The sequence below is a fragment of the Merops nubicus genome, unplaced genomic scaffold, assembly GCF_000691845.1.
Source record: "Merops nubicus isolate BGI_N331 unplaced genomic scaffold, ASM69184v1 scaffold29712, whole genome shotgun sequence".
In the NCBI taxonomy this organism is placed as follows: domain Eukaryota; kingdom Metazoa; phylum Chordata; class Aves; order Coraciiformes; family Meropidae; genus Merops; species Merops nubicus.
Genome location: NW_008594801.1, coordinates 1 through 15,820, shown reverse-complemented (window position 1 = coordinate 15,820; position 15,820 = coordinate 1). Strand labels below are relative to the sequence as shown.

Below are 15,820 nucleotides of genomic sequence, written 5' to 3'. Positions count from 1 at the left end.
CTCTGCCCGCAGGCAGGTCCGCAGCCGCCCCGCAGGATGGACATCAGGCCCAACCACACCATCTACATCAACAACATCAATGACAAGATCAAGAAAGAAGGTATCGGTGTCTGCGACTCGCCTTCCTCACGGACGAGTCACACGGGGCTACTTTATGCACACTTAGTCGGTATTTGGGCAGCGCCTTGTCTCCGGGGGCTCCCGGGCCTCTCTGAAGTGCCTCGCAGGCTGTAGTCGTACACTCGCTGTATCTGATGAAGCAGCAGCTAAAGTCAACAAGTGCAGCAAAATGTTAAGACTTTTTTTTGTAAAGCAGGGCCCAAGCTTCTAAGCAAGCTTCTAATTTGTGCTCCTCTGTAGCTAGCTGCATAGGTTAGGTTGGCTTGTCAGTGAATAACTAACAATAGGGGTGCCCTACTGTGAGTTAGAACAGAACCAATTCTGTTCAGTGATTTTACTTGTTAGATAAATCTCTTCAAAGTAAACAGTTTCTGAAGTTAACAGTGTGTTTTTGCAGACAGTGTCTGCTTCTAGCAGTGTTAACACTCGATGTTTAAAGTTACCACCCAGGACTTGTGGGCAGAGAGTCTCTTGCTTATGCTTGCTCCTGTGCAGACCAAAGCCACTGATAAATCTTGTGTACCACATTGGGGGTGCAGAAAGTAAAAGGCCACACCTGAGGGGAGGAACGTACAGGACAGGTGACCCTAAACTGACCAGTGAAGGATTCCATCCCATTATACATCATATGCAGTGTCAATATGAGGGATCGTGAGGGTCAAGCTCTTGTCGTCAGTAGCCAGTGTCTGAGGAGGCTTCTGTCCATTCTTCTGCCTTTGATCCTAATCCATGTGTTCCTGAACCCAGTTCTGGAATCTGGCTCCTGAGTCCAGTTAGTGTCCTCCACTGAGTCCTGTCTGGGACTTCCCCAGTGCCTGCCCACAGCATTGGGGTGACGTGATTGCCTTTGGGATACTTAGTTATTTTCTTAGTATTATTATCTTCTCATTTTGTTGTTATTGCTTCATGAAAGCTGTTCAGGTTTTCTTTTCTAGTCTGTAATACTCTCTCCCTTATTCATTTCTCTTGCCCTCTGGGAAAGGAGAGGGGTGAGTAGAGAGCATCTGTCATTCATCTAGTGGCCAGCCCAGCCCTAACCCTTGACAACGAGTAATGAGACTATCTGATGAATGCTAACAGGCATGTTGGTGTACATTTTGGTGGCCAGCAGTCCCCTCTTGCTGAAATATGGCAATGTCTGTCTCCTCACTTGTTTTAGCACCGTGGGAAAGTGGTGATCATGGTGTGAGCAAGCATGTTAGAGACACTGCTCTGCAGGTACTTCAGCTCTCTGGAGAGAGGTGACTTCATGCTGAGGAATTTTAGCTGCTCTGAGTGCTAAAAAAAAAGAACTCTTGACCTTATCTGGCTGTATATTCAATGTCTCATAGAATCATCCACTTAATACTCCTGCTTAGCTTGTAATCTCAAGTGATTACAGTAATTTAGTTGTTATTGGTTGTGAACCAAGCAGCTGGATCGGACTAGCACTACTTAAATGTATCTTCAGGGTGTTTCAGAGAGAGATCTGAAGGTGGGAACAGCTTTGCTGAGAAATTATTTATTAACTTGTCAAGATGGTTCTACTGAATAAGTTTAACTCAAGGCTTTGTTTGTTGCATGTTAAGTGCCCTATAAACTAGTGAATCTCTATTATGAAATTTCATGGCTTTAATTTTTAAATGTAGGGTTTCAGATTACTTGCAAAGCTGACAAATGTGGGTTTTATTTTTTAAATACACTTGAAAAAGTTATTTTTAAGGAAAATGTTTTAAGAAACCTTCATAAACCCCAAACAAACATAGAGTGTTGTGGTGGGTCAGGAGCAGCTGGCTCCGTGCTGGTGTTACTGAGCCTCAACAGTCATAAAAAAGAGCCAGTGCTCCTACAGTGCTGAAATACTTCATATGGCAGATCTGTGAGTTAGAATGATAACACAAAGGATTTGTTTAGCATGATAGGATAATATTAAGGTTTAATTTGGTGTGTAGCCCAGTGATTTTAAATAATGAAAATAAATCCATTGCGGCTTGAAGGTACAAGTGTGATCACATAAAAACCTGCTTGTGTCCAGAATAAGAAAAAATACTCCATGTGTGTGAGAGAATTGATTAAACAGTCACAAACAAAATTCCCAAATGTAGTTGGCCTTTGAGTAGTCATTATTTTGCTGTGTTTTTATTTTAAGTCACACCTCTTTCCCCTTGTGCGTTACAGTATTGGGGTTTTTTTCATGAGTCTTTGATGGCTGTCATATATCCTATTTTAATGGGTGAGGATGTGTGTTTATATATATGAAAAAATGTATACAGATACCCTTGTACTGCCATCCATTCTAAGAAAGTGAAAATTACACAACTTTTTCACTAGCTGAATACTTGAGGTGTGAAACTAAGCCTTGTACACCAACTGGGCAAATGAACTTGTACTCAGGCCACAGTTTTGACTAAACTTCTGGAACACATCACTGTGTGAGCTAAAGCTGGCAAACGATGTCCCTGAAGGAAAGAACACTCTGTAGAAGTGGAGATTTCCATGTACCCTGTCATAATCTAATTTTTTCTTATTGTTAACAGAACTGAAGAGGTCCCTGTATGCATTATTCTCACAGTTTGGTCATGTGGTTGACATTGTGGCTTTAAAGACTATGAAGATGAGAGGACAGGCTTTTGTTATATTTAAAGAGCTGGGCTCATCTACCAATGCTCTGAGACAACTGCAAGGCTTTCCCTTTTATGGGAAACCAATGGTAAGTTGTTCTGTCAGTCTTTTAAAGGAAAAATATTGCCATGGTACTGTGCAGTGTTTTGGTACTTCCACCTTGTGAATTAATTACCATGAGTACTTGTAATTGTGCAGTTCCTTAGTCACAGCATGTCCTGATGAAGAAATGTATTTATATGCAAGCCAAAGGGATGCTGGAGAAACTGTAGTTAAAACACACTCAGAGGCTGAACTTAGTATTTAGGTTTCCAAAGTGATGGCTTTATCTTTTCCATGCTGGATTAAAGATTTTAAGATCTTAGATACTTCCACTTTACTCATCATGTCTTCTCTTGAATTAAACTAATTGTGAATATTGTTAAAATTAGGTAATTTCAGTTAATTTATCTAGAGTGACCTTGATTACTACTATATTAATAAGAAATACCTAGAATATGATGTTTCCTTTTTGAAGTGAGTAGGGTGAAGATGTCTGCAGTTTTACTTTCCAGAAATCAACAGACGTGACTACTGGTTTACTTTTTAAACTGATGGCTGGTTCTATTTGTGCATGCATCAGATCATCAAACAAAATAACTATTTCAGTATAACTTCAGTAAAGCAAACACACTGCTGTCTGATAGAGCGTGGTTTAATCACGTACTTGATAATGTGCAGATTAGCACAACAATTGACACGTTGTTGCCTGCTTGGATAATTGGATATCTCTTAATTCTGCTATTTCTGAGGCATAATGATACATGCAAATGGCCCACTTGACTGTGGTGATGGATGGATGGATTAATAATGGCTTTCAGCTCCTGGCTTTGAGCATTAAGGAGAGCACAAACAGTTGTGTTGCTGAGCCACGAGCCTTTTTTTTCATTAACACTTTCAGATTCTCTAAGGAAATCCTTAAGGAATTGTTCAAGCTCAGTTCTGTCGTTTACCCTTAGAGCTTTGTGCTCAGTAAAACTCAGTAGGAAATAAAAAGATAAAGGCTACATAAGTTTTCAGTTGTACATCCCTCTTTGAGTATTGCCTGCAGCATGCATACTCAATCTAAGCACTCAGCAAAAGCATTTAAAAAAAAAACCCTTCAACTGTTGTGTAATTTTAGAAGATTAGTGCTAATTTTGTCAAATGTCCTTATATCGCTTTATGCATCTGTTACCTTGGCAGATGTTAAAAAGATGCTGTTAGATGAACAGAGATCCAATTTCAATGAGGTAAAATTAGTAATTTCCATCTTATTTTTGTTAGTGTTCTGTAGTTGTGCTCAGAATGAGGAGAATTAGATCCTCTGTAATCATACCTACAGTTTATAACCATATTTTTAATACAGCAAGTTCCTGGGGGGGAAAAAAAAGTGAATGCACAGTAGAACACAGTTGATGAAAGTGGTGGAAAATGTTCAGTATCATTAACTGCAAAATATACTGGGTTTTTTTCCCTTTAAAAAGCGTATTCAGTATGCAAAAACAGACTCTGACATCATCTCTAAAATGCGTGGGACATTTGCTGATAAGGAAAAAAGGAAGGAAAAGAAAAAGGCCAAATCTCTGGAGCAGTCAGCAAATGCAGCAAATAAAAAGATTATCCAGGTAAGCTGCTTCTCTGTTTAAAAAAGTGAAAAACAACAAGCACAGAGGCTGTTTTAAGTTGAGTTTTTTAGGTCTAAGTATTGTCTTTTGGCACTTCTCAATTCTCTAAGTTGTGGTCTGTTGATACTTTGTACTCGTGAGCACTCACTAGAAGCTGAAGGAGGGTGGGCTGATGATATAGTTCTTGCTGTTTCTTCTTTTTCCCTTTGTTCCCTATTACCATATGAAAATAAAGATGTGGAGTAAAGGTAGAATAAACCAAAGTAGAAACTAACCTCTTTTTAAACATAAGGGGAAAAAAAAAATAAAAGGGGTGGTGTGTGCTTATGCTTAATGCCAGCTTCAAATGCTCAACCAGCTTTTCCCTTCAGTGTTTTAATGCCCTGTTTGCTCTATAAGCACTGAAGAGTGGTAAATGGGCACAAGATAATTCGTTTACAGTTAGATGAAAAGGAGTTGGCTTGGAATGTGTGTCCACTAAGGGTTGGCCTGGCCTAAACTAACTTCATTTAGTCATTTATGTGCTGAAGTACAGCAGAAAACATCAAAGCACAGAGTTGGAATGTTGTGTTATTTAACTGCACTTCCTGCTAAGGCACAAATTGGTGTCAAGGAGAAAGAGTGTTTGTAGAAAGCAATATTTTCTAAATAGAATATTCTGATTTCTCAGCATATATTTTTTAAAAAGTCAATTCTTAAGTAAAAAGATTTTAATAAGAAATAATTGTTACCATGTATAATGGTGATAGGTTTAGTTATCCTCGCTAAACTGGAGTCCTCAGTGGAGACACCTATTTTTATACTATTAGGTATGTCCTGTCTAGGCCTTTATTTTTCAAAACTTCTTCCTTCCTGTCTATTAAACCAGATTTTATAATGCAAAGAAATAGTGATTTGATTTATCTGTTGACTCAGCCATTAATCAGATCAGATATTACTGATGTTTTTTCTTTGATTGCTTGGGTTTTGAGTTCAGCAGAATTCTCATGCATTACTTCTCCCTTTGGGGGAAGTATTTTGTAAGCAAAAAATGTTGCTTAGGTTGTAGCTTAGAAAAAAACTTAACATATTTCTTGAGTTGTACAGAAACATGGTGATGTGTGCTGGTATATTTCTAACAGAAGACCTTTGTGAATCTATTTTGTACTTCCTAGGGAGCAACACAAAATTCAGCCAATGCCCCAGGGACAGCAGCACAGAATCAGCAGGTAATGTCTTTTCTTATGACTGAAAGCAATAATGTTTAAAATTTTTCTCTATGAATAATAGTTTGTTACACATGGAAACTTGAGGATATATTTTACAGCTTCCCTTTTGTTCTGTGAGGTTCAACTGTCTGGCAGTTAAATCACACTAAACAGAAGAGATGCCACTTGACTGTATCTGGTTGGCATGAACTGAAAATCTGCAGTTTCTCATTGTTGCACAGACAACCACACGATGAGCAGATGCTATTTGGTTATTAAATTTGGACTCTGCATGGTACACATTTTGCTGTTTATAAATTCCCTTTAACTTATTTTGCTCTAGCAGTAGAAAAGGATGAAGACTGCACAGGGTGCCAGGCTATCACACTTCTTTGCAGGAGTTTGATGGTGATCTGCTCACTTGGGTTTTTTTCCCCCCCTCTTAAGCGTCTTATTTTCCAAAGGATTGTGTGGAGATGTAGCAGCAGCTCCCTGTGCTTCACTCCTCTTGTCTGCTCAGTGACCTAAATGATTGATGTGTGTTAGAAGTGGAGGTACTAAAGAGCCAGGATTTGCCAGAGGGTAAATAGTACAGAAGAATCTCTTTGCCTGCCCTGTGCCTCTTTCTTGAGTGCTGTTGTTGAGAACTGCATATGTAATCCACAGGGGAAATGTTTTGCTCCCAGCCTGGCTTTTCTTTCAGGTATCATTTGTAACAAGGCACACTAGTGTATGTCAGTTTGTATCGAAGCACAGAGCTGCATATTTTGGTGTTTGATTGAACTTCACAAGTTTATTTTCTAATAGCACTTCCTGGAATATTTTCAGCAGCTGAAGGGAATTGTTCTGCTGAGGCATTTAATTTACTTGGTACCACTGTTAGGAGGTTTGAAGTTGTGGTGTCTGGTTTCTTTTTATTTTTGTAATCTCCATGATGACTTAGGGAGATTTCAGCCTTTCAGCCCAGCCTTGACTACTCAGCCTAGTGTCTGGTGGGATGCTACAAATTTGTATTAGCAGGCAAATCTGTTAAAGATGCTAAAGCTTTAAATCCAGTGGAGTTTCTAATTAATACATTTGTGTAGAACACTGTGGTGAAACCATGAGATTTTAGTGGGTATCTGTTGCCCAGAGATATTCTGTATTTTGTTACTCCTGCAGATGAACAGCGTATTTATCTTGACCTCCCACTGCTCCTCCAAAAGGATGGGAGTCTTTCATAGGTTCTTCCCCTGCCATACAGACGTCTTGGTCAGCACTTGGCCATGGTGCTTGGGCACCACGGTGCCACCCTGGCAGTGCTGGCAGTACTGCAGTTACCAGCCGAGTCTAAATAAGGCATCTAAGAGACTGTGATTTCTGTGGGCATAAGAGCATCTCCAAATTAATCTCTCCTTGTAAAAGAACCAAGGGGCTCTGTCTGCATGTTGCATGAAGGTATTCTGAAGTCCAGCTAGCAGTGTTATGAGAAGAAATAAGGATTCATGAGGCTTGACTGGAGTGATTGTGCAGACAGGGAACAGAGAGCTGTGTATAATCTTCTGAGCTTTGATCTTCTGTTGTTGCAGGTGCCTGATAACCCACCAAACTATATCCTTTTCCTTAATAACTTGCCTGAGGAAACCAATGAGATGATGCTGTCCATGTTATTCAATCAGTAAGTTTTGAATAGAAGGGACTTCTCCTTTGAATTCTTCTGTTACCTGTATGCTTTTTCTCAGTTGGCAAGCTGACTCTTTGGAAATAAGAGTTTCTTCTGAAGGTATTTCAGTTCTTTGTCTTACTGCCAGGATTACAGATGTCACTCCTGATGACTTGGAGTCATCAAATCTGCACTGGACTTAAGCTGCTGACTGTAATGTTAGAGACTTTACAACAGCAGGAGGAGTTGTAAAACTAGCTTTACTTGCTTCCGTATGTGCACAAGGCTGATTAAATTGCTTCCACATAATGAGCCTTAATTGAGGCATGGTTTGAAGGGCTGGACATGTGAAGCCCTTCAGTTTAAGTCTTTCATTAGTCAGTGCCTATGATAAGGTCTTATGGGCACTGAAGAGAGCTGTGTTATCAAACTCGGAAATATGACCTGACTCTTCCACCTTATTTTAAAGGTTTCCTGGATTCAAAGAAGTACGTTTGGTGCCTGGGCGCCACGACATCGCATTTGTGGAGTTTGAAAATGAGAATCAAGCAGGAGCTGCTCGAGATGCTCTCCAGGGATTCAAGATCACTCCGTCTCATGCCATGAAAATCACTTACGCGAAGAAATAACCAGATATTCTGTGGATAGTTGGTTTTTTAATACAGTGGTGACTTTGATCAGCTAGCATGTTTGCTGCTCTCTGCAGAAAACTTGTGTAAAATCACCACAACGGCCAGGACAGATGTAGGATTTCCACAGTTCTACTGAATAGTACATTTTTTTTGTGCTGAAATACTAATTTTTATAAAATAAAATCAGTCTGTACTGTTTTCAAGCCACGTTTTTCCTTGAATCTGTCTTATTATTGAACTGTTAGGGTTGCAGGGCTTATCCAGTGTGCTGGTTTAACTACTTATGAGGTGACATTCATTTTTCAGGCGTGGGTGCTGGAAAAATAGCTGCCTTTCCAGAGCAAAAAGTTTCTAAATGTCAGCATATTCAGAATAAATGCAGCACTCAATCTTCAGCCTCATTATCAAGGGGACAGCTGCTTTTCAACAAGAATAATTTTGTCACTTAAGAAAAACAACTTATCATTAGTGGTTTTCTTTTTTTTTTCCCCAGGTATGGGTAGAAATTGATAGCAGTTTGACAGCACTGCTGTTCAACTTGTTTTTGTCTCTGATGATGGCTGGTAGTAGAGGCAGGTCCACAGAAGAGACATAAAAGTTTATCTTTTGTCTTCTTTTCTGATCTTGACAGCCTTCTTATTACCATTGATTTTAATAAATCATTTAGGAAGTACTTTCTTGCTTTTAAAAAGACAATGCAGATGAGTCTGGTGGTCCATTTTTAGGCAGGTTTTTCCCAGTACATGTCCTAATGCTTCTGGGCTGGTTGGTTGTTTTCCATTTGTCAAAAACTTTTACACGTCTTACACTGAATGCAGTGAAATAATCAGAAGTAGTGATGTGAGTTGTAACTGTTCTTAATATTTGGGTGCAAAAATCACTTTGAAAGCTGAAGTGTTTTATTCAGATGATGGAAGACTTAGATATTTTAGGTTAAGAGAATAATGAAATTTACTTAAAATATATTTTTGGTGACTCTTGCCATAGCTGTTGCATGGTTTTGGGTGGGTGGTTTGCAGTCAGACCCTTGGAGGTGAATGTTTGAGTGGAAGCAGTCATACAGTGCTTGTCATAGAATCATAGAATCATTTAGGTTGGAAGGGACCTCCAAGATCATCAAGTCCAACCATTGAGCCATTAGGGCTCTAAAGTCCTCTGCTAAAACAGATCAGAATCTGTGAGGGTTGGGAGGGACCACAAGGGTCACCCAGTTCCAACCCCTCTGCCATGAGCAGGGACACCTCCCACTAGATCAGGCTGTCTAGAGCCTCATCCAGCCTGGCCTTAAAGACCCCCAGGGATGGGGCCTCAACCACCTCCCTGGGCAACCCATTCCAGGGTCTCACCACTCTCATGGTGAAGAACTTCTTCCGCACATCCAGCCTGAATCTGCCCACTTCCTGTTGGACCATTCCTCACTTCAGTGCCGCTTCTGCGAGGCCACTCGCTACCCTTTCAGACAAAGAAGTAATAGGATAGAGTTAGCATGATTTCCCTTAGGAGTAGTTCAGGCAACTTGCTTTTTTTATAAAATCTTGGTCTACTTTGTAGTTCTGGCATGTCCACTCGGTTTCTCAGCAAGTGCTGTGTTATCTGTGAGCATAAAGCTAGCTACATAAGCCTCTGCTCTATGCACAAGACCTGGAAAATGTTTCATCTTGTGCTCCCAGAGTACGTGGCAAGATGATGCCCCTTTTGGTGTCATCTTGATTGCTGTCATAGCTCCATAGAGGTATGTTTTCTTTTTTAAGTGCTTTCTTTGTGTGTATGATTTCACAAGTATTCTAATACTTGCAAGTGAACATTATTTCAGTGGGCCTATACAGGCACAAAAGTGACTGTTACTCTCACAAACATTATGTTTTAATTTCTGCAGTCAAAATTTTATAGGCATTAATTATGCCATCCTTGCATCCCACTGGTGTGCACATGAGGCTACGGTTGCATACCAGCACTCTTCACCTTAATTCACTTAAAAACTTTAAAACCCTCAAGACTCCTCAGTCAGTTTAAACATTCACTTTGAAAACGGAGTTGCTGCTTTGAAAACCACAAGCCTTTTTACTGGGTTTCAACTCCTTAGTGATTGTTTATGTCTGTGTGGTGTGCTCCTAGTAGGTCCTTTTTGTAGACTGTAACAGGGGAGTCTCTGCTATTGAGGTTTTACAGTCCAGCAGAGATTATGCTTGTCAGTAAGCATTTGTGAAAACGAAGAACTCGAGGATTTCAAAGGATGTAATTTCCTTTGCTGCTTACCACGGGTCTGACTTAATTTTCATTCTCAAACTTTATTTGTGGTAGGATTAAGCCTACAGACAACAACAGGAAGGCTTAAAATGTTTAAATAATAAACACTCTGATTAAAATGTTAATGCAGAATGGCTTTGGGAAGGGATTGGGTTTCATGAGAGGACCCCGAGGTCTTCCTCCCGCCTGCGGCTCCTCTAGTGGGAGTCCGGAATGTCGCCCGGACCCCTTCCCATTGGCCCGGCGTGTTTGTCCAGCTGTCTGCCCCTTCCATAAAAGATGGGGCTGGCTGGACCCGGCACGAGTTCAGCAAGTGCTGCAGCAAAGGAAAATGCCACAGCACATTTATCTGGTGGTTTTACTTTTGTATCTCGGGTTAACGTGTCCTCTCGTCACTGGAGCTTTTATGGACAAGCTCGCCAGCGAGAAGCTGTGTGCTGATGACGACTGTGTCTGTAAGTAATTCTGCTTTAATTTTGAGGAGAAAATAGGCTCAAAAATGACTGTACAGTTTGGATGAAGTACTGTGGGGGAAAACTGCTTATTTAGCTGTGTTAAGTTTGTGTTGGCTTGTCAACTCTAATAGCAGAGTGGGAGGTTTTATGTGGAATGTCACATGCAGTTTTACTGGAAAAAAGGGGTTTATAAAAGATTTTTTTCTCAAGAGGTGAGTGTAGAGAGAAAGATGGTAACTTCTACTATGGTGAAATGGAAGATTCTTAAGCTGTTGCTTACTGGAAAACAAATGAGCAGAATGAATTTCAAGATAATCTACTTTTTTCTGTAGAAATAATTTCACATGTGTGCATACAAGCATGCATGTGTTTATACTTCTCTCTCTAAAAGTATATATGTATTTAAATTTATCCACTTAATTTTTCTTCTTTTTTTTCTCTAGACACCATTTCCCTTGCCAGAGCAGAAGAGGATTATAATGCTTCAGACTGCAGATTCATTAATGTTAAAAAAGGGCAGTTGATTTATGTTTACTCAAAACTAGTGAAAGAAAAAGACTCTGGAGAATACTGGGCTGGAAGTGTAAGAGGAGATTCTTGTGTATATGAGCAAACCAGAAGTAGATTAACATGAATTTCTATTAAGAAATGGATGCTAATGCTGAGCTATTTGTGGGTTTCAAAGCAGAAATTCCTTTTTCAAAGTGAATGTTTAAACTGATTGAGGAGTCTTGAGGGTTTTAAAGTTGGGATTTCTTTTTTTTCTTTTTTTTTTTTTTTTGGTAATGAAATAACTATATGGTAATTATGAACTGAACCTTAATGGAAGAGCTCGACAGTTCTTTTCCATGGCTGCTTGCTGAAAGTATGAAGGAGACAACTTTTATCACAGTTCATCATAAAACCCTTAAATTTAAGGGAAGCAAAGATAAATATTAGCTGCATTTATTAAAAATTTCCAGATTAAGTGGTATTCATTTACTCCAGAAAACGTATGCCTGAATCAGAACTTGTGGTAATGGTTCGTTTCATGTGCCAGCTAATTGGAAACTAGGAAATCTAATACCAGAGTAAAAGACACTATTAGTAACTGCTTTTGACTAAATTATGAACCAGCTCAAACCAGATAAGGACTGTTTTAAGGTACCTAATTATACATCTCCTTGCTTGAAGGTTTATGGAGAACAGTATGAAGACCATATGGGGACAGTTGGTTATTTCCCTAGCAGTTTAGTCTCAGAACAACATGTCTATCAAGAAGCAAATAAGACTATTCCTACAACGGTAAGGAATTTGCAAAAGCCCAGCTGGCTATATAATTATGCTTGGCTGTGTAATGCTAATTTGCTGTAAAAACAAATCATAATTGTGGCAGTTGATTGTAGCATATCACAGATGCTTAGGGATCAACTCTTTGGGCCTTTTATACAGGCAAATAGCATCCACAAAATCCCTAACATAAGCTCTGATACTGCAGACATTGCAAATGCTGCATTAAGGGCTTGATCCTATTAGAGTTCCTATTGATTTGAATAGTATTCCTTCAAGGCCACATATGTTTTACTCAAAGCTTTCATTTTTTAGGGTCTGGATATTGTGCTGCGTACTTCAGTAGAGTGTACAAGTGCACTTTCTATTAATTGTATGTATAGATGGACACCATCAGAACTTCTGATTTACTGAAAGCACGCTTACTTTCTCATAATCAAGTCATTGGTACATTAAGAAGCTTTTGGAAACACGTTAATGTTGTGTAAGTAGGCTGTATTTCTGAAAGAGTGATTGTCCCTGATTGCATACAGCAGTGTCTTATACACCAGACACTTAATAATTTTACTGAATATCTGAAACACTTCACAGAGGAGTCAGAGAGGAGGCTCCTTTCTCAGAGGCTGGTATGGTTTGGCTTACAAGGGGTACTTACTGGTAGCTTATTTCTAAGCTTTTTATAATGCTTAAAAACAAATTGAGTGGTACATTTCCAGTAATTACCCTCAACACCAATGAATATTTAACTATATGCCATTTTGAAGTGTGTGGCAAAGTACAATTAGTGTGTCAATCTTGAAATTTTATCCGGAGTCTTTAATCCCAGGTCCAGATTACTGCATGGGTTTCATTAGCACAGGGGAAATAAGTGGAAGGAGGAGTTTTGTTTCATGTTAGTAGTCGCTGGGATTTGTGTTGTAAGGTGCCAGACAAGCTTTATTTGAGGAAGTGCAAAGCTTGGATAAGTGATTGCTTTCCTTGACAGCTTAGGTTATTCTGAATCTGGCCCAGAAACACTGCAGCAATTAATTAGTCATAGAACATGAAGGAATGACTAAAATATGTTTCTAAGCTTTTTTCCTCAACAATATGACAGCCAGCCTGCTGCATGACAAGCAGAACTGGAAGGAGGGGCAGGTTAAAGGGATGCTTTAGCCTGCAGGCTCACTTGCAGGCCACCATGGGCTGTTGTCAGCTGCAGTTTAGAACTTTAATTGGCCAGTCGTTTTCCTTCACAAAACTACTGACACAGACTTTCACAGTCATTTCACTCTTAGTTCATCTTCTTGCTATGCAGGAACCCTGCAATGAAAACAGAGCAATACAGACGTGTTCTTTTCCTTGTTCTACTGCTCTCAGCTGTATGTTGCAAATGCGACCGACCTTAAGGTTCTTTCTAAGGTCACATTTAAAGCAGTTTACAGCCCATCTTGACCAATCTGTGTCTGGGCACGTTGCTAGCTCCAGAAATATCCCTTAAAGGTGCTGCGTTACACAGAGTGTTGCGTGCTGATGTAGACTCTTCTAATGCCACCAGCCTTCCATCTGCAAGCCTCACAGCTCTGTGACCTTCCACCAAGCCACCAGCAATGACTTTTCCTTGCTTTCCTGGCCTGGCATCTGCAAAGCCCCATGCTGATGTTACAATGGGCTCTCTTGGGAAGGGGCTGTCGTTTGTATGAGGGGACCTGATGATGCCCAAAGCTTTGTGATTGGTCAGCATGTGGCACCTGCCCCTGTTTGAAGCACCGGGTGGCACACACAAGTGGCGTTGCATGGAGGCACAACTGGTAGGGAATTTGATGGGGAAAAGTACTGGGGGGGGGCACCTGCTGCACTGGAGGAAAAACTGAGAGAGGACATCAGCTTGGGGGCCTCTGTGTCTCTGAATTCACCCTTTTTTTTTCTGCCCCCACATTCCCCAAGAGACTTTCACTGTTAGAGTCAATGTATGCTATCAGCTATAGACCCTGCTAATAAATGTTTCTGCCTGTGAACTTCCCTCAGCATCTTTTTGTGCAGCTCTGGGTAATCCATGCCTGTTTGTTGCTGGTTGAGCAATAAATCTTAGCAGATTCCTCCTTCTCCCCAACAGTGCTGCTACTTCTGAGCCATTGAACAACCTGAATACAATAGACTCAACACAATAGACTGTGTGTACTACAAAGCAGTGTTGGATTGCCTGCCTTCCCTCAATCACTTAAAATTGGCCATTTGCTGGCTGAGATGAGAGTACTTTCATTACCAGTAAGCATCTGCTCTGATACAGCAACCTGTCTTGTGCTGCCAGTGGACAGCTCTATGTGATACGCTGGTCTAATGTAAGTGCTGTACAGTTGGAGCATCACAGTGTGATAATTCCCTGCAGCAGAATCAAGATCTACATAGCCATATCAGATAATAGCAGAAAGTCAGATGAAAGCAATAAGCTGTTGAAGTCTATCCCATGCTGGAAGTTTTCAAGCAAAATACTGGCATTTATTTTCTAGCCACATTTGTCTGTAGCAAGTGTATTGCATAGCCTCAGTCTCAGGCATTCTTTTCATGTGCAATTAGGAACTTGTTTAAGGATAAAGGTTTGTACATGACTAACAAATCCAGATAGGAATACAAAACAAAAAAAAGGGAGATCTGAGCTGTGGAAAAGGAGTCGGAAGACAAAAGACCTTTTTCCTTTCCAGAATACTTTGAGTATATCATGTGTACTTTGAGTATATTATAGTGTATTCTGTGTTTGCATCTACTCATGCACCTTTGGGGGCTGCTAAAGCAACGTCAATCCTCCAGTAATCTAAAAACATCTTTCAACTCTCTTTTTCAGGACATGGATTTCTTCTGTGACTAGCACTGGAAGCAGCCAGGTAATCTTTCGGCTGCTACCAGGGAAAGCCAACAGGAGGAAACCTGGACACCCTCCGTGAACACACAGACCTTCCTGTAATCTATGTTTGTGAAACAAGTAACCTTTCTTCAAAAAAACCAAAGTTTTCATTTACAGAAGGTTGGGATGGGTAAATAGTCCCACGTGGGATTTGTTCTTTAGAAATTTTTTACCTACGTATAGTTTGTTGCTTGTTAATAAAGCTAATAGCCTTTGGATTGCTGCAAGTCTGTGTGGTATAGTGTATGTTTGGGATTGGATGTGTGATCTTGACCTGTATTTTCCTGCCATAACCTTATACCATGTATTAGATATTAAAAATACCTTCCTTGGGTGAGCCACCTGTGGCTCTGGAATAAATCGGTTTTGTTGCAAGCTTTTCAACAGCTGAGAAATGGCCAGTAAAAAAACATGGACTTTAGTAGTGTGTCAAAATGAGTAACTCGCCTGTCATGTGTGCATGTTCAAGCTGACACTGTGGCTCAGAGACATGGGCTGAAATGGGAGGATGGGGTAGTACCAGGAAAGATCTCATCACCCTCTACAGCTCTGTGGGAGGAGGTTGTAGCGAGGTAAGGGTCGGTCTTTTCATCCAAGTAACAAGTGATAGGACAAGAGGAAATGGCCTCAAATTTTGCTGTGGTAGGCTTAGGCTGGATATTAGGAAATTTTTTTTCCTCTGAAAGGGTCGTTAAGTAGTGGAACCCCCTGCCCAGGGAGCTGGTGGAGTCACCATCTGTGGAGGGATTTAAAAGATGTGTAGATGATGTGCTTAGGGACATGGGTTAGTGGTGAGCTTGGCAGCGTTAGGTTAACGGTTGGATTGGATGCTCTTAAAAGTCTTTTCCAACCAAAACGATTCTGTAACCTTGCTCATGTTCAAGTGTGTCAACAGGAGGGGGGTATCCTGCTGATCCCCCTCTGCCTCCAGCAGTGGGGCTGCCGGTGCTGGGGTGCCTGCAAGCTAATGGAGCTGGGAGAAGGGTGGGCAGGTTTAGCTTTTTCTGCAGGAGCCCCTTTCCCAACACCGGGTGAGCTCCGCCTCAGCAGCTTCCACCGGGGAGGGGACCCACGGGGACCCACCTGCGCCTTGGCCCCACGGAACCTTCCAGAAGGGCGGGAGAGGCACCCACCAGTGTG

At 40.8% G+C, this 15,820-nt stretch overlaps 2 protein-coding genes across 2 annotated transcripts; both read left to right on the top strand.

Moving 5' to 3' along the window:
• Positions 1–8: 8 nt before the first annotated feature.
• SNRPB2 (small nuclear ribonucleoprotein polypeptide B) lies at positions 9–7,906 on the top strand. Its single transcript, XM_008935881.1, has 6 exons — positions 9–100; positions 2,637–2,809; positions 4,227–4,367; positions 5,522–5,575; positions 7,123–7,211; positions 7,666–7,906. The coding sequence occupies exons 1-6, from the start codon at positions 37–39 to the stop codon at positions 7,823–7,825; spliced, it is 681 nt and encodes a 226-aa protein (XP_008934129.1). The 5' UTR covers positions 9–36; the 3' UTR covers positions 7,826–7,906.
• Positions 7,907–10,406: 2,500 nt separating this feature from the next.
• On the top strand, positions 10,407–14,644 carry OTOR (otoraplin). The gene is made up of 4 exons (XM_008935880.1): positions 10,407–10,530; positions 10,974–11,113; positions 11,704–11,814; positions 14,621–14,644. Exons 1-4 carry the CDS (start codon positions 10,407–10,409, stop codon positions 14,642–14,644), a joined length of 399 nt encoding a protein of 132 aa, XP_008934128.1.
• Positions 14,645–15,820: the final 1,176 nt, after the last annotated feature.

Excerpts from the sequence above, each read along its gene's own strand:
- OTOR (XM_008935880.1), top strand. The coding sequence starts at position 10,407 with ATGCCACAGCACATTTATCTGGTGGTTTTACTTTTGTATCTCGGGTTA. Across the intron at positions 10,531-10,973 it reads TGCTGATGACGACTGTGTCT|ACACCATTTCCCTTGCCAGA; the intron begins GTAAGTAATTCT and ends TTTTTTCTCTAG. Across the intron at positions 11,815-14,620 it reads ATAAGACTATTCCTACAACG|GACATGGATTTCTTCTGTGA; the intron begins GTAAGGAATTTG and ends TCTCTTTTTCAG.
- SNRPB2 (XM_008935881.1), top strand. The coding sequence starts at position 37 with ATGGACATCAGGCCCAACCACACCATCTACATCAACAACATCAATGAC. Across the intron at positions 101-2,636 it reads TGACAAGATCAAGAAAGAAG|AACTGAAGAGGTCCCTGTAT; the intron begins GTATCGGTGTCT and ends TATTGTTAACAG. Across the intron at positions 5,576-7,122 it reads CAGCAGCACAGAATCAGCAG|GTGCCTGATAACCCACCAAA; the intron begins GTAATGTCTTTT and ends CTGTTGTTGCAG.